Source organism: Balaenoptera physalus, assembly GCF_965194825.1.
Source record: "Balaenoptera physalus genome assembly, chromosome: 11".
Taxonomy (NCBI): Eukaryota; Metazoa; Chordata; class Mammalia; order Artiodactyla; family Balaenopteridae; genus Balaenoptera; species Balaenoptera physalus.
In genome coordinates this window covers 38431721-38455404 of record NC_138896.1, presented here as the reverse complement: position 1 = coordinate 38455404, position 23684 = coordinate 38431721, and the positions used below count along the sequence as shown (strand labels likewise).

General features: G+C 39.6%; 1 protein-coding gene across 4 annotated transcripts in view; it reads right to left on the bottom strand.

Annotated features, from left to right (window-relative positions):
- STK38 (serine/threonine kinase 38) overlaps window positions 1–23382 on the bottom strand; it is a 42310-nt gene extending 18928 nt beyond the window's left edge. For 2 of the 4 annotated variants that reach the window (XM_082412620.1, XM_082412623.1), the window contains exons 1-4: window positions 18665–18797; window positions 6330–6381; window positions 5279–5401; window positions 3463–3546 (exon numbers count right to left, since the gene is read on the bottom strand). In XM_082412620.1, coding sequence (XP_082268746.1) covers window positions 3463–3546; window positions 5279–5401; window positions 6330–6381; window positions 18665–18795 — 390 coding nt within the window. In that variant the 5' untranslated portion in view covers window positions 18796–18797. Of the gene's footprint in view, window positions 1–3462; window positions 3547–5278; window positions 5402–6329; window positions 6382–18664; window positions 18801–23069 lie in introns of those variants that run through there. The other 2 variants (XM_082412621.1, XM_082412622.1) reach the window with 2 other exon arrangements.
- Between the last annotated feature and the right edge of the window lie 302 nt (window positions 23383–23684).

Genomic DNA, 23684 nt, shown 5'->3' with positions numbered 1-23684 from the left:
GACATCTGCAAAGACAATGCCCTGGTTGACAATACCAGAATGCTCTGATGCCACAGCATTCAGTTCACTGCTGTGCACACAGGATGTGCTCGATCAGTTCTTACTGAACTTAAATATAAGAACACCTAAGAAAAGTTGTAGATTCAAATTTATGACCTTGCCGTTTTCTATTTTTACTGAAATATCTAGCTAGGAAGACCAAGTTGTCAAAGGTTTGGGAGAATTACTTCATTAATTTATTATTATCAAGTTTAGTTTATCTACTTTAAGTATATAATAGTAATCAAAACACTGCTGCACATTATCGAGTCCCACCCCCTCTCCTCTTATATAAGCGTCACAAGATGCAAAACTGGGTTGAATCAGGTCTAAATTTATTAAGACCCCGTCCAATCCTTGAATAGAGGTTTTGATCTTAACATATGTTCCAGGGCTGGACCTCCTAGAATACATTCAGAGGTAAAGATATACCAAGTTCACAAACCGGCACTTCTATTGGCAAACTCAGCCCATGGTTTTTGTTTTGAGACAATGTGCTGTATGCTTGTTTGTTTTACTGGTATGTCTTTACCAAAGACACAGATCCCAGCCCTCTCTCCTGTCTTACACCTAACCTGCCTCATTCTTCCATGCTAACTCCCACAGGCCTAAAAGCATTTGAGTTTTCAGTTTCTACTAAAATTGTTCTTTAGGAAATGTTTAAATAAATTCAATGTCTTAAAACAGGGGTCCCCAGTACCAGTCTGCAGCCTGTTAGGAACCGGGCTGCACAGCAGTAGGCGAGCAAGCAAAGCTTCATCTGCTGCTCCCCACCACTCCCCATGGCCTGCGTTACCACCTGAAACATCCCACCTCCCCCCGCCAGTCCGTGGAAACACTGTCTGCCATGAAACCGGTCCCTGGTGCCAAAAAGGTTGGGGACCGCTGTCTTAGAAAATTTACATTTTTACATCTCTACTTATGGTATGAGGGTGGGAAAAATGGAAGAAGATAAGGGTGATAAGGAACAGTGCTATAAAATCATGAAGAAGCCAAGTAATGCTTTGAGGAAATGCTCATGCCACTTGCTAAAATGCAGCCCTGGCTATGACCCAGTCAATTACTACACGAAGACCATACACGGCAGCATTCACCCACCTCTGCTTCCCTTGTCTCCTGTTAAGGCCTCTACCTACTGCAGGGATGTACGGAAAAGAAGAGACACTACCACTGCCACTTGTCACTCGCCTTAGAGGGCAGGATAGTGACTGCAACATTCTCAGTTTGTCACAGGGAAAGCTACAGGTACTGTGACCACACCTTGCCCTTCTCTCCTGGGGCTGAGACAGCAGCTAAGAACCTCAAGATACAGGGGTGGAGTCAGGTGATTTTAGGGTAGGGGAGGGAAGAGCCAGAGGTGCAACTCACACCAGAGGTTCCCTTTCCCCTGTTCCATAAATACTGAATGGGGTGGGGGAATCACATGCTAGCTGCTACCTTGGGCACTAGGAAAGCAGAGATGAAAGTCAGTCTTTGGTTCCATCCTAACACTATACTGGCATCACAACTGAGGTTTTCCTTTTGCACTGGAAGAGAAACATGAAGAGACTAGCTACATGCTGGTCTCTTACCCTTTAAAATTTATTTTCCAGGTAGCAGAAATTTCCATCTTGTGGGACAGAATAACAACCTGAACTCTTAGTGGGTAGCTGTAATTCCTGCTCAGTTTTGTAATAGCAAGCAAAAAGTTTTCCTCTGGATAAGCCACCTACACCTACAAAAAGTTAGGCTCTGAATCTATACTTTGTCAGCCCCACCCAGAAGTGATGGATTTGCCCCACAAAGCTGCTGCATGCTTCCTCAAGACGGCTGACCCAGGTAGAGTCTGTGGCCAGAAACTTTAATTGGACCACACTGAGATCAAACTTTAAGAGCTGAGTCCATCAGCAAGGTGAGCTACTAATTTAAGTTAATGCATCATTTAAAATCTTAATTTGAACAGACATTTCCTTTATTTTCATGTAGAAAATTTTTAGAAACTGATTTTGAAGAAGGTACAGTACTTGAGCAAATGTTTTTACACAATATGTTTGGATCATCCTGTTACCACTTCTGTTACCTCTGGCACATGCTATGAAGGATTAATAAGTCAAACTCATGATGTGTACTTCTCTTTACGATTTTATTCTGCATGCTAATCATTTGATAAAGAAAGATTTTGAGTCTTGCTTAAAACTATAGGAAATTTATCTTGTAAAAATAGAATTTACCTGTGAAATACAAAATATACTGACTAATCAATACAGCCATACATTTTGCTTTTCAAGATTAACTGAAACTCTTTCAGTGCCTACACCCATATCACACACTAATTTTTAGATATAAATTAATAGGGCTAGTGTGCATTATGAATAAGGTTGGTGTTAGCATAAACTATATTGTCTGAAGATATACTGCCAGGGTATTTGATACTCTCGACCAAAATTCCTGGGAGTCTAAAGCTTCTGGGTAATATTGGAAAATTAAAGAGAAAATTAAAATCCCAAATTTTGAGCTGGCGCTTAAATGAAGGGCAGAGAAGCCTTGGTGATTATACCTCCTCTCGAGCAGCAGGAAGGACTGGGTGTGGGGCTGGCCTCCATCCCGGCTCTTAGGCTCTGTATCCAGAGCTCTCCTTTCCATGGGGTCTCTCTGCCCTCCTGTAGCAACTGGTATTCTACAGGATATTTGCAGGTGTCACCCATTACAATCTGTTCTTAAGCAACCTGCTAAATTAAACTAGATTTATAGAAAGTCTGCATTCTCATTTTTAATATATTGTCCAATATTTAAAATCTTAGTTATTCTACATGAAGTACTTAATGCATCTTATAAATCTATTTGCAAAGTAGGTTTGAGGTTTTAGAAAGTATTCGTAATCATTAAAGGAGAATCTGCATTGCTCTGCCGTTTGCATTATATTTTTTCAAATGCATTCCAAAAGAAGACTGGTCTTAGGTAGTGATGAGCCACTGAGAAGACCCAACTTTGGTTTGCATGTACAGAATGAAGCATGGTAAGACACATTCTAGATTGCAAATTCTAAATTCTAATTCCTAAGCCTCAGTTCCAAGGTGTATATACAACTTCTATCTCTCAGCATTCAGTAAGGAACATGCTACCACAGTAAGAAAGACCTCAAAAAAAGGCTCCTGATGACAAGGACAGCTTGTGATCAACTGGGAGACACAAATATCAGATATTTCTCTAGTAGGTTTTCAACTTTAAGAAGTCTGCACATAATGTATAGGCATTATTTGTACTTTTAAAATATATGTAACTCCTTTTGGGGAGAAAGAAAAGTAATATTACATGTATATTCATACATGACAGGGCTAAAGAAAACTAAAATAGGAATATACACTTCAATTAAGCAAAAAGAACAGTTCTAGGAGACAAAAATTCATAAGCTGACTAAAATCGCTGCTACAATTGTGCTTTTACCTGTTCTTTTTCAAGCATATCTGCTTTACGGAGTATTTTCATTGCATACACATGCCCTGTATCTTTCTTCTGAACAAGCCGCACCTAAAAGTTATAAAGAAATGCCAAAAGTTCACAATGCCAAGCTAATGCTTTCATGTGTTATAGGAAGTAATATTTAAACTGGAAAAGTACTGCAATTTTTATATAAGCAACTAGCAATAACAAAGCAGAAGAAAATGCTTTTCAATGTTCCAAAATGGATATATTACACACAGTGAAGTCAGTGCTGGAAACATCCTCAAATACCTCCACATCTGAACAGCTCTGGCTCCCTAGTTGAACAAATCAATCTAATTTTAAACCCTCACTGTGGGAATTCCCTGGCGATCCAGTGGTTAAGACTCGGCGCTTTCACTGCCAAGGGCCCAGGTTCAAACCCTGGTCGGGGAACTAAGATCCCGAAAGCCACGTGGCGTGGCCAAAAAGAAAAAAACAAACCCTCACTCTGGAACTTAAGGACTCATTAAACCCACGGCACATGTCAAGCAGTCAGCTCAGAAAACCTAAGGAAATGATTACAACAATGTTTAAAACAACAGCAAAAGCTCAGGTATAGAAAAAAAAAAATGCCTGGAAGCATTAATAGGATAATAGCATAATTAGGGAAATAATAGCATTAATAGCATAATCAGGGAAGTAGGGTTTTCTGCAGTTCTCCTTTCTCTTTCCTATTTTCCTTTTTTTTTTTTTTAGAGAGAACAGATAATTTATGATGAAAAGAAAATAAATGGTCTGCAAACCCAAACAAAACTTCTTGGAAATGTCCTGCACATCCTGCCCCTCTTCCCCCAAGATACGTATGTTTTCTTCTCCCTGCACCATTCTTTATGTTCTCCTCAAGTCCCACGTCCCCTCCTCACTGAACAGAGAGCTCTTTTAGAGGTAGTCCTGTACCTTTCCCTCTCTCAAGGGGCCAACAGGGATTCTGAACAATGAGGGATCAATTTAATCTTTCACCTGTGCCTTTGATATGTACTCACATTTCCCCTAGGTACTGGTTTTTAATACTATGCTGCTCCTTTTATACAATGATAATGAAACTAATACATCAGTAGGTCATCCACTTTGGGCATTTTCCATGAATGGAGATGATCTTGCATGGGCTCATTCAAACCCTCCCCAACAGACTGCTCTTGTGACCAAGCAGGATGCACATGCAAGACCAGCTGGGACAAAGTTGCAAATGCTTTCACGCTACACCACCACTTACATAACTTATTTCGATAAATTCTGTCACCTAGGGCCATCTTTTTAGAGCTGTACCAATCTGGCCGGAAGAAATAAAGGGTGGAGATATGCTGTGAGTTTGCTCCTGGAGAGGCAGTGTAATGCGAAAAGCAAGACCTTTAAGATCAGGAAGACCTAGGACCCGCTTCTGGTACCACTGCTCAATGGTTACGTGATGCTGGAACATTACATATCCCCTCGGAGTCTTCATCTCATCGTGTATAAAATGAGTTACTGTCATGATTATAGGAGAGAAGCACTCAGTAAATAATAAATATTGATTTCTTTCTACCTTTCAACTCTCCCTCTAGATCAATACTTAAAGCATCAACATCATCTCTGGAAAAGCAGAGAACAACCAGATCCCTGGGACAGTGGAGAGGGGAAGAAAAAGAAGACAGACAGAACACTTAAGATGTGGGGCTGGCATGCTTGACCCACGCACTCCATACTTCAGTTATATCAAGAATCATGAGCTCATGGTATGTTAGAAGCTTTGAAGTTCTGTGGTATTTCTGTATTTGACAAGTCGCTGTGGTTTTTTTACCTCACCAAATGCTCCTCTGCCTATTACTTTTAAGGACTCAAAATCTTCCAATCCGAGTCTTGTTCTCTTCAAACGAAGAAACTCTGTTTCCTTCCGAGCATGTGCTGATCTCCTGAGTCGTTTCTAATGTTTAAATAAAGAGGGAGAGAGGTGGGAAGGGGAGGAGTTGGAACTCTGAAACTCTGCAACAAAGTCGTATTTGTGGTTTAACCCACCTGCAAAGCAGGGCCACACCAGACTAAGCATCATCTGTTCACACATGAAAGCACCACAGAATGACCCTTACAAGATCACTCCTCCCTTCCCAGGCCTTCAGATACAATAACCAAGCCATACTGAACAGACGGTGCCTCCTCTGAGGGCTCTGACTAACCTACGTCAACAATCGACTTTTCTAAGGCTTCTAATGAAGGAAGGATAAACAACCAACATTTTCCTTTAACCTTCCTTATATAAAAGTGTGGTTTTTAAATTTCCCTCTGGATTTTCTTTACACATTGTGGTTCATTTTATGCATTAACTTTCTACTGTTCCTACAAGTCTTGGGTATTTTTCACCATTTTCCTGGGTTCGATGATTCATTCCTCTTTTTGAAAGCATTTCCACTGCCATTTCAGTTCCTTACATGGTTTCGAGTTAACTATATTTTCTGCCACATCTGTGGGCATTGGAGGGAAGGGCTGATTTGAGAGAGATTTTGCCTTGACAAAGATTTTAGAAATTTGCCCCACTTCTGTGGAGCCTTTTCAGTGAATTAAAAATGCCATAATTTGCTTTTTTAAATTTTAATTTTATTTCATCTCTTCCTTTTCTTGGAGTCCTAAAGCTAATTAATTTATTACAACAGAGCCTAGAGAAGTCATCCTCTCCTGGTACTTAATAATTAACTTCTCCCTCTGCATGAGTACCTAAATCCAGAAGTACACCAGCCCTCATAATTTCCTGTTATTGCGTCAAAACCATTCCCCTGTGCACCAAGGCTAACAACTTGCTGGATAAGATATGATCTGCCACGCTGGGTTTCAAGGAAAATTTTTTCAATATTAATTACCTCTTCATCTTTTAGGCCTTCTTCTTCCATCACTTTTTCTAACTTCTTTTGTCTAAAAATAAATAAAGACATATGAAATAACATTTGAATGATAACTTTCCATTATCTATATGCAAACAATTTTTTTTTACTGATAAAAGCAGGTAAATCTCAAAATGCTTCATTAAAACAACAAATTACAGTTATTAAGACAAATGAAAAGATTCTCACCCTTTGTCAGTTCTACATTTTGACAAAAATTGTATGTTAACACAACAAAGAATCTTATTTCAAAATGAAAAGTTCTCTTTTTTTTTTTTGGTAACATTTCCTCCTTAACAAACCACAAACAGCTGGTGTTTGATAACCTCTTCTATCAGGGTGTTTCTCTCCTTGTCCCTGACTGAAATCTACTTCCTTTACTTTCACATCTTCCTCCTCCTCCCTGCCCCAAGCAAAGAGTAATAACAACAAAGGTAAACACAGAATTTGGAGATTCAAGGGGGGGAAATGTTCAAAAAAGGTGACTGGCACTGCTGTTAAATCTTAAGACTCAAAGCCGCATGGCACGGCCAAAACAAAAAAACAAAAAACTTAAGACTCTAAATCCTTGGAGTACTAAACTTTAGAAACTGCATCCAAGAATGTTTTTGATCTATAGTCTCATACTCATTTGATAAAACTAAAAGAAACAAGTAAAACTTCCTTACAACCAATTCCACACAACTTTTACTTATTCAGCATAATAAATGAAAGCACATGGGCTGGAATCTCCTCTATCACTTATCAGCATTCCAGACAACAGGCAAGCTGAGCAGAGCAGGGAAGAACAGAAGTACAAGGTACACGAAGCAACAGCTTGTGGTCTAGCGCAGCTGAGGCACACACAACTTGGAATGCCACACTGAGAAGGCTGGCTCTTAGTCTGTAGACCTCAGAGCTATCAGAGGCTTGTGCACAATGGAGTGGTGTGATGAGGTTTCTATTTCAGAATGGCAGCCCGAAGTAAGGAGCTGATGGACTGGCAGGGAAAGCAACTGACAAAGACGGAGGCAAACTGGAAGCTATCGTGAGTCAGACGGACAGTAAAGACCTGGAACTAGGGCTGGAAACCTGGAATGAAGTGAACAGAGCTATTGCAAAGATGACCAACTGGCAGAAGGAGTCAAGGAAACAGTCTTAGAATTTCTTGTGTGGGAGGATAATGATGCCACTAACCAAGACAGGAAACACAGAGAGAGGAACATGGGAAGATAATGAGTTTTATTTTAGTCAATGAATATTTATTGCTATAATAGTATTTAGTTAAAATGAATATTTTTATTTAATTATATTTAATTACTGTTAGAAATCATATTACAGTACAAATCCACAGGCTGAGATGATAAACAAGAATTTGTGTCCAAACTCCCAGGAAGTGAAAAGATCTACTCTGACCGTGACGGGAAGAAGAAAGCATCTGCATGGCTCCCAGTCTGCCCACTTTTCTTCTCCTAGTTCCCAGAATATTTTGGGATATGCATCTATGTGTGCATATGTATTGGAGGGAGAAGGCTGTACTATTGGCAATTTCAGGAGTGAAAATTAATTCCATTTCCGTGGTTAAATAGCTGAAGTAGGGAAGAATAAGAAGAGTCAATGCACGGCAAGAACTATAAGAACTCAACCATGGTCAGCTCCTTTTGTGCCTTGAGTATCAAACACCGTCATACTTTCTGACTATATATTCTTTGAATGACCACACCAGACTGTGACAGCAGTCCAATGTGCTATCACACAATGTGTGCCACAGAGACAGCCCAAATTTTAAAACTAAACTGGACAGTATTCTACAGCTCTGTTGCAAGTGTAATTAAACTGGTCTCAGTAGATAACCTGCCTGAGAGTAAAGTTAACAGAATCAACACCTTGAACACGATCAGATTCTTTTCTTCTTTTTTTTTTAGGCTGTGCCACGTGACTTATGAGATGTGAGATCTTAGTCCCCTGACCAGGGATTGAACCCAGGGCCTCAGGCAGTGAGAGCTCGGAGTCCTAACCACTGGACTGCCAGGGAATTCCCCTCAGAATCTTTCATTAGAGAAAGTATCCAGAAAAAGCCTCTATCATGCAAAATTATCCATGGTAATGATTCATTGGGACCAAGCAACAAAGATCTTGAAGACACAAAAATGGCAAACACAGTGACGTCTTACAAAAAAGGCTTACAAGTGACATCCTCTGTAAGACAATACCAAGGAATTATTAACTTTGTTAGACTCACGTTGGCATTGTGATGACAAGAAAATGGCCATATTTTTGGAGGTGCATACTGAAGTACATAGGATTGAAATGACAGATATTTGAAATTTGCTTTAAAACACAATAGCAAGAAAGAATAAAATGGAATAAATGAAACAAATTTAGCAAAGTCTTGATAATTACTGAATCTGAGTGATGACTATATGGGGGCGCATTGTATTAGTCTTTCTACATGTGTGTTTAAAAATGCCCACAATGATTAAGAAAGGCAGGCCCCTCCACCACATGCTCTGGTTGAAGGGCCCAGCTAGCTAAACTAACACTCCAGCCTTTGATGAGGCCTCTTCAGCTCAACTCCAGTGTTCCAAACCAGAACCCTGGGAGGGAGAGGCACTTTCACACACAGAGGCCACACCCAACCCCACCCAGCTAGGCTTCCGTGAGCTCCATTTATTATCGTGTGAGACCATTTCCCACACGAGATGGTAAGTTCATTTGAAGGCAGGGACCACCTCTGAATCCTCCTTCTCCACTAAGAATAATGCTTTGTACACAGCAACTTTTTAAGATGTATGTTGCTAAATTAAAAAAAAAAAAAGAAAGAAAAAAGGTCAGAACATGTCACAATGTACACATACATTCATGACTACTACTTTTAATTAGCCCCCTTTACTACACCTAATTTAGACTCGCCTCCAAGCACAGCTTGATTCAGAGGCAGCAGGGATGGGAGGAAAAGGCTAGTCCACTCTACAAGCAAGTTGAGTAGAAAATATTTCTAATTTCTGCTGATGACACACTTAAAATAACCAGGAAAAATGGTATAGAAATAAACAGTGGGTATCTCCATGATCAAAATTGAATTCTCAAGAAATACCCTAAAAATGAATATTACACAAAATTTTAAAAATCTCAAATTACTTTGGTTTGACTGATATCTAGTCAGTGAATATCATTAGATAAGTCTAGACTTAACCATTTCTGGGGCCCAAATAAAACTGACACTTGCTCACTAGTAATAATCACACATTGCAACTCAGTATCAGATCAGACTAAAAGCAAACAGTTAGGAAAACCTGGGTAAGAATATGGAAGAGAAGTAGCAGAAAATGCTGGTTCTCAGAGGGTAAAATGCAGGGTAGTTCTTATTTGATTTAGGGGGAGAGAAAGGGGGAAAGCATACAATTATTGCCTATTAAATTAGGCTTTTATGGCTTTAATTAATCCACCAAAATAGTATTCATAAAGAACAGAAACAACACAGATTATTTTGTAAAAAGAAATGCCAGCTGCCTCAGTTTTGATTTCAAACTGCTCAAATTATCCAAACCATTTATTTTCTATGAACAACTAGGCAATTATCAACACCTATCTCTCTTATGTGTACCTAGGATCACATAAGAGAACAGGAGAATTGCTGTTCCTGGAGAAGCTTACCACAGAGGCCACTATCGAAGGCAAAACACAGATTAAAAAAAGAATATGAACTTGCACTACTGAAGGGATTCAGTTTATCATCTATAAGTAGCTTTAATAAGCATTCTGCAACACTGTACAATGGGCACTAGACTCAGGGAATTTAACTGTGTTGAAACCAATATGTAGAACTTACTGTAGTGTTTCTATGAAATAGCCCAATGTTCTCATATTCTACATTTATACAGAAAACAATTCGCAAATGATTTTTTTTTTAAACAATCATTTTTTTCTTTTTAAGTTTTTTTTTTTTTTTTTTTTTAATTTATGGCTGTATTGGGTCTTTGTTTCCATGCGAGGGCTTTCTCTAGTTGTGGCAAGTGGGGGCCACTCTTCATCACGGTGCGCGGGACTCTCACTATCGCGGCCTCTCTTCTTGTGGAGCACAGGCTCCAGACGTGCAGGCTCAGTAATTGTGGCTCACGGGCCCAGTTGCTCCGCGGCATGTGGGATCTTCCCAGACCAGGGCTCGAACCCGGGTCCCCTGCACTGGCAGGCAGACTATCAACCACTGCGCCACCAGGGAAGCCCTCGCAAATGATTTTTTTCTTCTGCCTTTAGGCTTTGGTCTCATTTCCCCTGCAGTAAATCCTTTGTTCAAATATAACCCAGTGCTCTACTATAAATGGAACAGCACAAAAGTTGCATATAAGTGGGAGAAATACTAGCGATTTTAAAGGCAACAAGACAAGGCATATATGAACAAAATAAAATTTTGTATTACAACATGATCTCTTTTATTAGCCCTCAAATTTACTAGCCCAATACCTATTATTTCAAACTGCTCATCATATATTAGCCATATACCCATAATAAAATGTTTCTTTACCATCAATTGTCTCGTATCATTAAAACTCTGCTTATTTATCAAGGTTCTGTGATTTTCCCCCATAACATCAAAACACTTGAAAATCCATTTCTGACAGTTATAATTTTAGTTTACTTACTACTGTGGTAGCACCTGCCAATCACTGTTTCTCTTTCTTTTTTTTTTAATTTTTAATTTTTGATACAATTTTGAAAGCTAACAATCCATTTACAGTTATTACAAAATATTGGCTATATTCCCCATGTTGTACGATATATCCTTGTAGCCTATCTTACACCCAATAGTTCATACCTCCCACTCCCCTCTCCATACTGCCCCCCCTTACTGGTAACCACTAGTTTGTTCTCTATATCTGTGAGTCTGCATCTTTTTTTTTTGTAATTTTATTTATTTTTGGCTGCATTGGGTCTTCGTTGCTGTGCGCGTGCTTTCTCTAGTTGTGGCGAGTGGGGGCTACTCTTCGTTGCGTTGCGCGGGCTTCTCATTGCGGTGGCTTCTCCTTGTTGCGGAGCACGGGCTCTAGGCGCATGGGCTTCAGTAGTTGTGGCACGTGGGCTCAGTAGTTGTGGTGCACAGGCTTGGGTGCTCTGTGGCATGTGGGATCTTCTCGGACCAAGGATCGAACCCGGGTCCCCTGCATTGGCAGGTGGATTCTTAACCACTGCACCAGGGAAGTCCTCTTTTTTTGTTATATTCACTGGTTTGTGGTATTTTTTAGATTCCACATATAAATGATATCATACAGTATTTTTCTTTCTCTGACTTATTTAGCATAATGCCTTCCAAGTCCATCCATGTTGCTGCAAATAGCAAAATTTCATACTTTTTTATGCCTGAGTAGTATTCCATTCTGTGTGTATGTATATATGTACATAAACCACATCTTCTTCATCCATTCATCTGTTGATGGACATTTAGGTTGCTTCCATATCTTGACAATTGTAAATAATGCAGCCATGAACACTGGGGTGCATGTATCTTCTCAAATTAGTGATTTTGGGTTTTTTTTCAGATATATACCCAGGAGTAGAATTGCTGGGTCATATGGTAGTTCTATTTTTAGCTTTTTGAGAAACCTCCATACTGTTTTCCACAGTGGCTGCATCAATTTACATTCCCACAGACAGCATATGAGAGGGTTCCCTTTGCTCCACATCTTCACCAACATTTGTTATTTGTATTCTTTTTGAAGATAGCCATTCTGACAGGTGTGAGGTGATATATCTCATTGTGGTTTTGATTTGCATTTCTCTGATGATTAGCTATGTTGAGCATCTTTTCATGTGCCTGTTGGCCATCTGCATTTCATCTTTCAGGTGTCTGTTCAGTTCTGGCCATTTTTTAATTGGGTTGTTTGATTTTTTGATGTTGAATTATATAAGTTGTTTATATACTGTTTTTCTTTTTTAATTTTTTAATTTTCTAGGGGTGATAAAACCTGAAGTAAAATAGTCTTATCAAATTGTATCAACAAACTCAAGACCAAGTATCAACTCATGTCCAAAAAAGAGGGCACTAGAGAAATGCAAAAAATACAATGAGATACCACCTCACAACGGTCAGAATGGCCATAGCACAGGGAGATCAGCTCGGTGCTTTGTGACCACCTAGAGGGGTGGGATAGGGAGGGTGGGAGGGAGGGAGACACAAGAGGGAAGCGATATGGGAACATATGTATATGTATAACTGATTCACTTTGTTATAAAGCAGAAACTAACACACCATTGTAAAGCAATTATACTCCAATAAAGATGTTAAAAAAAAAAAAAATCTACAAACAATAAATGCTGGAGAGGTTGTGGAGAAAAGAGAACCCTCCTACACTGCTGGTGGGAATGTAAATTGGTACAACCATTATGGAGAATGGTATGGAGGTTCCTTAAAAAACTAAATATAGAACTACCATATGATCCAGCAATCCCACTCCTAGGCATATATCCGGAGAAAACCATAATTCGAAAACATACATGCACCCCAATGTTCACTGCAGCACTATTTACAATAGCCAAGACATGGAAGCAACCTAAATGTCCATCGATAGAGCAATGGATAAAGAAGATGTGGTATATAAATATACAATGGAATATTACTCTGCCATAAAAAAAATAATAATGCCATTTGCAGCAACAAGGATGGACCTGGAGATTATCATGCTAAGTGAAGTCAGTCAGAGAAAGACAAACATCATATGGTATCACTTACATGTGGCATCTAATTTAAAAAATGATACAAATGAACTTATTTACAAAAACAGAAATGGACTCACAGATCTTGAAATCAAACTTATGGTTACCAAAGGGGATACGTGGGGGGCAGTGAAAAATCAGGAGATTGGGATTAACATATACACACTACTATATATAAAATAGATAACTAACAAGCACCTACTGTATAGCACAGGGAACTCTACTCAATATTCTGTAATAACTTATATGGGAAAAGAATCAGAAAAAGAATGGATATATATATGTATAACTAACTCACTCTGCTGTACACCTGAAACTAACATTGTAAATCAACTATACTCCAATAAAAATTTTTAAAAATAAAAAACAAAACAGCAACAAAAAAAGAGGGCACTAAAAAGATTAACAAGGAAATACTATTTCTGAAAAGCTCAAAGTATCTACTGTTTTTTTTAAATGAAAAATAATGGTGATTTGATAACAAAAATTACAAAAACATTCTAATCCTCTTAAATGTCTAACATTCTCTTTTTACTGTCTTTTGACTAATTTGGTCTTCAAGAAAAGAAAAACCATGAAAGCTTTTGGAAGGTCTTTCCATCTTGAGAATCCAAAACAAAAAAAGCACTGATTTCAACCCATTTTTGGGGTGCAATCTTAGTGTAAATCGAAATATAACACTTACTAACAAAGTAAATAAAACCATTTATCACCTTGTTCCTGGAGAATGTGATACCTATCAATGATGCACCATAGGGCAGAGCCAGTAGGATTAACAACCAACTGACTGGGCTTCCCTGGTGGCACAGTGGTTCGAATCCGCCTGCCAATGCAGGGCACGCGGGTTCGAGCCCTGGTACGGGAAGATCCCACATGCCGCAGAGCAACGAAGCCCATGCGCCACAACTACTGAGCCTGCGCTCTAGAGCCCGTGAGCCACAACTACTCAGCCTGTGAGCCACAACTACTGAAGCCCGCACGCCTAGAGCCCGTGCTCTGCAACAAGAGAAGCCACTGCAATAAGAAGCCCGCGCACCACAACGAAGAGTAGCCCCCGCTCGCCGCAACTAGAGAAAGCCTGCGCGCAGCAACAAGGACCCAACGCAGCCAAAAATAAATTAATTAATTAACTAATTAAAAAAACAAACCAACTGACTATTATCAAGTAAGACAAGTAACTTAATCAGAACTCATAAGTATTTGCTTTGTAACTACAATACCAGAAGCTCTGATTTCAAGAGAGTGGTTGTATTTGAAAATAACCATCTCCAACGGGTTTCACATGCCTAGAGATAGAGTGTGCAAATTTATTTTTGAATTCCCCATGATCCTAACAAAGAGCACTGTACAGGCTCTTGTTTGTCCCAGTGAACAACAGCTAGCCACCACCAGGTATAAAGTATCTTGCTATTCCACATACAGAGCTGCATATTTAAGGTCAAGTCATATATCCCATTTAAATTATGATCGACACCCTCCTGCAGAAAGCTGTTGCAAAAAATCCTTATCCAAACGTTAGCACACTGAATCCAGCAACACAGAAAGAGAATAATGCATTATGACCAAGAGGGTTTACCCTGGGAATGGAAAGTTAGTTTAACATTCAAAAATCAGTCCATGTAATTCACCACAGTGAGAGAATAAAGGAGAAAAAACAGTATGATCATTTCAAAGATGCAGAAAAAGCATTTGACAAAATTCAACATCCACTCATGATAAAAACTCTCAGTCTCATAGGAACATAAGGAAACTTCCCAACCTATGAAGAGAATCTTTGAAAAAAGCTACATTAACAACACAACTAACAGTGAAATAGTGCTTTCCCCCTTAAATCAGGAACAAAAGATGTCTACTCCCACCACTTACATTCAACATTGTACCTGAAATCCTAGCGAACGTTAAAAGGCAAGAAAAAGAAAGAAAAGGTGTACAGATTGGAAAGGAAGGCATAAAACTCTCTATTTGGCTATGACATGCTTGTTTACATAGAAAATCCTAAGGAATCTACAAAAAAGCTACTAGAATAAGTAAATTAGCAAGTCACAGAATATAAGGTCAACATACAAAATTCAGTTATAGTTCTATATGCTAGCCGCAAACAAGTGGAACATGAAATTTTAAATATCCACTTACAATAGCATCAAAAAACTCCAAAAATACTAGGAATAGACAAACAAAAGACATGAAAGACCTCCACCCTAAAACTACAAAATACTGCTGAGAAAAATTAAAGACCTAACAAAATGGAGAGATAAGCCTCAGAAGATTGAATATTAAGATGTCAACTCTAGGGGCTTCCTTGGTGGCGCAGTGGTTGAGAATCTGCCTGCCAATGCAGGGGACACGGGTTCGAGCCCTGGTCTGGGAAGATACCACATGCCGCGGAGCAGCTGGGCCCGTGAGCCACAACTACTGAGCCTGCGCGTCTGGAGCCTGTGCTCCGCAACAAGAGAGGCCGCGATAGTGAGAGGCCCACGCACCGCGATGAAGAGTGGCCCCCGCTTGCCGCAACTAGAGAAAGCCCTCGCACAGAAACGAAGACCCAACACAGCCATTAATTAATTAATTAATTAATTAAAAAAAAAAAAAAAAGATGTCAACTCTTCCTCAAACTGATCTACAGATTCAATACAATTACAACCATAATTCCATCAGGCTTTTCTGTAGAAACTGACAAGCTGATTCTAAAATTTATATGGAAATTCAAAGAACCTAGAATATCCAAAGCAATCTTGAAAAAAAACAAGAACAACAAAGTTGAGGACTTACAGTTTCTGACTTCAAAACTTACCACAAAGCTACCGTAATAAGACAATCTGATACTGGCATAGGGACAGACAAATAAATCAACGAAACAGAATAAACAGCCCAGACACAGGTACACAATTACACAGTACTTGATTTTCAAAAGTGCCAAAGCAATCTAATGGGGAAAAGAAAATCTTTGCAACAAATAGTGCTTAAATAACTGGATATCCATAAGGAAAATAAATAAATAAATCTCAAACCCCACCTCACACCATACACACTTATTAACTCAAGATGGATCATATAAATGTAAAAACTAAATCTATAAAACTTCCAGAAGAAAACATACGAGAATATCTTCATGACTTAGAGGTAGGCAAAAGTTTCTTAGAGGTCACAGAATGCAATAACTACAAAAGAAAAAAATGCCAAATTAGATGAACAGGAAAGCCACAGACTGGAAAAACTTTGCAAAACACACCTACGACAAAGGACCAGTATCTAAGATATATAAGGAACTCCTAAAACTCAATGGTCAAACAATTTGAACAAACACTTCACAAAGGAAAATACACAAATGGCCAAAAAAGCACATAAAGAAAAATGTTCAACACCATTAACTGTCAGAGAAATGCAAATTAAAACAACGAGGGACTGCCCTGGTGACGCAGTGGTTAAGAATCCGCCTGCCAATGCAGGGGACCCAGGTCTCACATGCCGCCGAGCAACTAAGCCTGTGCACCACAGCTGCTGAGCCTGCGCTCTGGAGCCCGCGCGCCTCAACAAGAGAAGCCACCGCACTGAGAGGCCCATGCACTGCAACGAAGAGCGGCCCCCGCTCCCCGCAACTGGAGAAAGCCAGCGCCCAGCAATGAAGACCCAACACAGCCAAAAACAAATAAATTTATTAAAAAAAAGAAAAAGAGGAAGAGTTTAAAAATAAAATAAAACAATGAAATGCCACTAAGCATCCACAAGAATAGCTAGTTAAAAGACTGACAACACAAATGTTAAAAAAAATATATAAAGCAACTAGAACTCTCATACACTGTTGGTAATATTTTAGAAAAAGGTCTAGCAGTTTCTTATAAAACTAAACATATACCTATGTATGTTTACAAACCAGCCATTCCACTCCTAAATATTTACCTAAGAACTGAAAACAAACGTTCACAAAAAGATCTGTACACAAATGTTCAGAGAAACTTATTCAAAACAGCCCCAAACTTTTAAATGCCCAGATTTTTATCAACAAAAGAATATGTAAACAAACTATGGTAGTCATAAAAGAGAATGGTACTCAGCAATATAAAGGAACAAACTATGCACACAAAAACAACATGGATGAACCTTGAAAACATTAGGCTGAGAGCAAGATGCCTTATTCAAAAGAATCCATTATACATGCCCCATTTGTATGGAATAGACAATATTAATCTATGGTAGAAACAAAATCACAAAGTGGCCTGGGGTTGAAGGAGAATCTCCAGGGACGAACTTTCTGGGATGATGGTAATATTCTATGTCTTGATAGGGGTTTAAGTTATACAGGTGTTATGTATTTGTCAAAACTCCGAAACGTACCCTTAAGGTGGTGCATTTCACTGTATGCAGATTTTCCACTCTCTTAAAATATATATAGAAAACTCCATTTGTTATACAAGCAGAAATATTCAGAAGTAAAACATATAGACATCTGCAGCATACTTTGAAGTACAAACAAAAAGTTAAGATGAATTAATGAATGGATAAAGGAATGGATAGATCGATATGTGATAAAACAACAGATGCTAATAGTAGAATCTATATGATGTCTGTATGGGTATTCACTGTATAATTCTTTCAACTTTTCTGTACTTTTGAATATTTTCATAATAAAATATTGGGAAAAAAATTTTAATTATGAGTTACTACATGGATAGTGCACACTAGATCAGTAACAATAGTTGCTACTGTAATAGGGAAGAACTTTTTGTATTCTATTACAAGTTAATCACTAAAGGGATGTTGCCTATAAGCTTAAATTATACATAACTGCCCATCTCTGGGAACCCAGGTAATGAGCATTAAGCTAAAATACCTTTGTTTAGTTCACAGGAAACATCCTGACCAGGCCCACCTGTGAATGACTGAAGGGAGGAAGAAATTAACACAACGCCTCTGGAGGCTGATTGGAACCAGGAAATGTTTGACTTTACTCCCTTTCCTTTTAGTACAAAAGGAGCCTCAGGCAAGATGGTTCTTTAGGGGCAAACCACCTTCTTGGTTTGCTGGCTTTCTGAATAAAGTCGCTATTTCTTGCCTCAACAACCCGCCTCGATTTACTGGCCTGTCGTGCCGTGAGCAGTACGAGATTGGACTCGGTAACACTACAACCCCATTAACTATGTGATTACTGTGTGAAGCACTTTGGTGGGTACTCATATATGTTATATCTAATCCCCACAGCAATCCTGCAAGGCAAGTAGTAGTATCCCCATTTTCCAGATGGGACAGCTGATACGCAGGAAGACTAAGAACTTGTTCCAACCTCATACAGCTACTAAACGGTAAAGGCAGGATTCTAAACCCAGATCTGGCTCCATAAGGTTTGCTCTTTCCATTACATCACGTTGCCTTAACAATGAACTCTAAGGTTTTGGCCCAATTAATTTTTTTATACTACCATGAAATTTTATGTTATTGACTAGTAGTAGAAATAAGTGGGTTAATAGCAAGGGCTTTGGAAATCAGTGACACTGTCACTCCACTGTACTCGAATAGGCTATAACACGGCTGCTGCTATTCTTGTCTCCTTTCAACCATATTATGAATGTGATGTATGATACTAGACATGGATGCCAAAACCATGACACAATTTTCTCAAAATTCTTTACCTCATTTCTCGTTCTTCATGTTGAGCGATAAGGTTGCTATAAAAATTCTCCAGTGTCACTTTGGTCATTGTCACCCTTTCCTTTGTGTGATTACTCATGGCCGAGCAAGGTGTTGAGCCTGTCATTGCCATGGCTGCTAGAAACAACACAAAAAAGAGGTATTAGTTTTGGAGTTAGAATCCACCAATTATGCACTCTCTTACCCTTTTGGTAGGAATGTAAATTGACCCAAGTTTTCTGGAGGACAAATAATATATAACAAAAAACAAACAGAATACTTGGTGAAAATAAGTATACATTAATGTTTTTTGACCCGGAAATATCATCCCTAGGTATAAGGCCTAGAGAAACTGTCACACAGGCTCTTAAGGGAACATGCACAAAGATGTGCATTACAGAGGACGTTCACTATGCCATCATCTGTGTTATGGGAAGTTGGAGGCAATTCAGTAAGCAAATCATAAATAAAATGTTGTGGATGCATACAAAGAAATACCATACAACAGTCAGAAGCCAATCTACCTGTATCTAAAAGCAACATGAATATATCTTTAAAGCATACTGTTGCATTTTTTAAAAAGAAGAGAACAAGATTACAATACCAGATACATATATTAAGAATATATAACATAGACAGTACAATTCTTTGCCATCCAGGAATCTACCTTGAAGAAATCAAAGACCCACAAGGGGATTCAATGCAGCATTGTAATGACAAAGAAAAACTAGAAGTAACTTGAATAACCAACAGAACTGATTAAATTATGGAAAAGTCCTACAATGAAATTAATATGCAGACAATTAAAATATGCTCAAATGTTTAATGTCAGGGAAAATATTTCCAGTCTAAGTGAAAAAGAATAGGTTAAAAAACAGAATGTAGGGCTTCCCTGGTGGCGCAGTGGTTGAGAATCTGCCTGCCAATGCAGGGGACCCGGGTTCGAGCCCTGGTCTGGGAAGATCCCACATGCCGCGGAGCAACTGGGCCCGTGAGCCACAACTACTGAGCCTGCGCGTCTGGAGCCTGTGCTCCGCAACAAGAGAGGCCGCGATAGTGAGAGGCCCGCGCACCACGATGAAGAGTGGCCCCCGCTTGCCACGACTAGAGAAAGCCCTCGCACAGAAACGAAGACCCAACACAGCCATAAATAAATAAATTAATTTTTAAAAAAAAAACAGAATGTATACCATTTTATGTGTTTACTGTATATGCACAGAATTATTAGAAATATATATCAAAATGTTATTAGTGGCCTAACTCTAGGCAGTGAGAATACAGTAGATCATTTTATTCTTGTTTGTGTTTTCCACATTTTCTATATTTTCTTCAATGAGTGTGTACTATTACCATTAAGTTACCAAGAACTTTTAAATTTACAATTTCTATAGTTTAAAAAAATCTATGACTAAAATCTTCCTCTATAGGTATATATGTACTGTGACATGGCTTATGGTTATTTTATAGACGTTTACTGTCTAGTTGAATTGACAAGTTAAAACAAAGACCTATGATGGAAACAATATTACAAAAGAAAAAACCTGAATCATAATTTTAGTGATGGAAGATATCTTAAAAACAAGAGACCCTAACCTCCTAGTTTTACATATTTGAAAACTGATACCAACAAGGTTTAAATAGCTTACAGAACTTTTTTCCTGCCTAAATTTAAATCTCATTTAAATATTTTTTGCCAACCTACATTGTCACACCTCGCCAAATTGTTCACCAACCTTGACTTGCTCCAGCATTGGCAATAATGCTCAATATTTTATCCTTACCATGCCTTCCTCCTACAGGACCTGCCTCTAAGTCTATATTTTCATCCCAATATGAAGCTGAGTAAAAATCAGGAGGGGCCAAGGGCCATTTTCAAGGACTTTCAAATTGTTTTGTAGATTAAACTTAGGCTTTTAAGGAATGTGCAAACACTTATTATTACTAAGAAAACAGGCTTAACATTAAGCAATTTTATAAAAAGATACTCAGGGAAAATCACAAAGAATACTGTCATCAGAGAAAAAAGATTCAAAATCAAGGCTCTACTTCAAAGTCAAACATTTTGATTCATGATGTGATGCGCCAAAATGATCAGTAATCACAAATTCAAGATATTGAACTCATCTCTACCTTACTATAAAATGTTATTTTTTATGGGAAAGTTTCTGCTAACACCAAAGCAAACGCAAATGTTTTTAGGCTATCAGTAGAATTTTTTTTAAAACCTCTGTTTGGTTTATGAAGCTCGGGTGTGGTTCCTTACTTGTCAGCCTGTACCCCCTCCACCCACAATGAAAACCACATGTACTTTAAGTTTGGTGAAGAAATTTTAAAACCAGATTTAAAAACAAGTCTGAAGCAAGAGAGCCCTTAGTACTCCTCCCTTGTCTGAAAATTTCTGGAGAATGTCTCTCTTTCTCTCTCTCTCTCTCTCTCTATATATATATTCACATTTTAACAAATGAAATTATTTCCACATAAAAATACAACTAGAGAGTGTTTATAAGTCTAAGACAAACAGCGCCTTCCATATAATAGGCAGTTAGTAAATGTAAGTTGAGCAAGTTAATGATTTTCAGGTGTCAACAAAGGTAAAGAACAAAATTACATGTACATTGACGGGTATATAAAAACTGGGGCACAAACGTTTTGACCCATTTAAGTCACTACCATGACTTCCTACCTTTGTAAAAGATCAACAGGAGATTAAGTGCACTCAAAGAAACTCATATAGCAGGCCAACAATGTTCTAGCTGAATTGTTTCCAACCTTCATACAGTCTCTGATGTAATGGCAAAGGTTGCACTGTCCTTCCCTTTGATGATTCTTCAAACCTCCTCCCCATCCTGTTCCTCCGCTCATAAAAGGGTTAGCCTAATTCTAATAACCTTTCATCAAAAATTACAATTACTAGTGCCCTACAGCAGTTTATAGGTTTACTGGGCCAACCAAGTACTTTACAGGGCTTTCCCTAAAGCTTTTGACAATTCAAGCCTTCTTGCCCTGACCTATAGGCCACTGGAGGCCTTTGCCCTATTTGTTTCATTCTCCAACTCAGAATTAAGAAATAAGAGGTACGTAAGAAATTCTTAAAAGTTAAAAAAAAATTAACAAAAGAATGTGATCCTCATAAGTCAGGGCAAACGTTAAAAGGAGATCAAATGAAAACTACTGTTATATTCAATCTAGATAGTTACGCATGGTTAACTGATTGACTTTACAATGGTACCCTGCTAACTCCATAAATACCCCCTTTTCTCACCAAAATTCTTTATTTCTTTGTGACTGACAACCCAATATTTGGACAATTCAACACTGGGGCTGAGACTATTCCTTAAGAGTTACATATCTAATTTCTCCTACTGAACTAACTGTAAGCCACTGGACAGCAAGCACCCTATCTTTTACTACTTTTAATATCCTTCCCCATATCATGCACAGTGCTATGCATAGTTAAGTACCTTATAAAAGATCTGCTAGGAAAACACTGGTTTCTTATGTCCATTACCAGGAGCTGAAAATATGTATGTATGACTGGGGTAGGGTTAGGACATGGAATGGTTTTCCATACAGAGTTGGATAGAGCTGTTCTCCTCGTCTTATGAGGAAGCTGCCATCTAACGCTTGGGTGGACAGTGGAGCCTGTTATTGTGGCGGTGGTTATTTTGTGCTTAGGGAAACCACATCCACTGCCTGGCTAATTCTAAGTCAGAGCCAAAGGGAGCTGAAAGGGAGAGGAAGCACGGGGCTTCTTCACTCCAGCCTTCCTCTGTACACTTCAAAAAGAACACGTTTCTCTTTGTGTCGTTTAGTCAACTGGGAGATCTGGTCTCTCTACTTGACGTTCTGCTTGCTTTCCCTAAGTCTTTCTGCACAGACTTTGCTCTAAGTTCTTACTGACATTCCTTCTCCACTCATCTTAAGAGTCTTCACTAAATTTCCCTGAGGTTTTCAGTCAACTTCTCTGAAGGCCAGTACCCTAAGACTGACCATCAGGAAGGGGGCAGACGCAAAGGTACCAACATCTCTGCCTCACACAACACCTCTCAGGGTCTTAGAAAAAAAATTAGAAGGTGAACATTCGTAACGACCGACATCCCGGAGGACACTGAGCGGTGGCAGGGAGCAGACAAAGCAGGCAACACGGAAAGAAAGCCTGGCTCCCCGCCCCAACTGCACACGAAGACAGAGAGGACGGGGTGCGGAGCCTGGGACTGGGAAAACGTGCAGAGGACCGACAAGGAGCCTCTGGAAGCCAGGAGGAGGGGGACTGTCAGGAGGGGCCGAAAGGGCAGGGCTGGAAACAGGACGCCGGCGGGAAGGGGAAAACCTCAAAAAGAGTCGGGGGAAGAGGAGAGAAGGGAAAAGCCAGGGATGGACCGAAGACAACAGCAGCTAGACACTCACCAGAGCCCCAGGCGAGGCAGGGCTGGGGGCGGCGGACAGCCGCAAACGCCGGCCGGGCCAGCAGTCTCGACGTGCGGAGAAACGAAACCCCAGCACCAGCAGCCAGCCGACCAGAGGAGGGGGCGGGACGCGTGAGGGGCTCTGAGGTAGGGGCCGAGGGGCGGTTGCGGGTGCGAACAACAGGAAGCGCCCCAACTGCCGGAAAAGACGGCAAGCGGAGGGGCCAAGGCTGCCCGGTCCCTCACGGCGGAGACGGCTGCCGCGGAGGCCAGGGGCCCAGACTGCGCAAGCGTTACTTCCCCACGAAGCGGTGGGGATTTCAGGTCTGCGCGTGCGCGACCCCACCCCTCCTCGCCTTCGTCCAGCAGGAGAGGCTGGGTTGAGCGTGTAAGTGTGAGGTGTGGAGCCTTCTCGGAGTGGGCGGAGCTGGGCTCGGGGGGGGGGGGAGGATCTTTTTATTTTTTTTACTTTTTATTTTGAAATAATTATAAGCTCACAAAAAGTTGCAAAATTAGTACAAAGAGGTCCCTTTTACCCATCACCCACCCAGCTTCCCTCAACATCTTACATAACTATACTACATTATCAAAACCAGGAAATTAACATTGGCGGGAT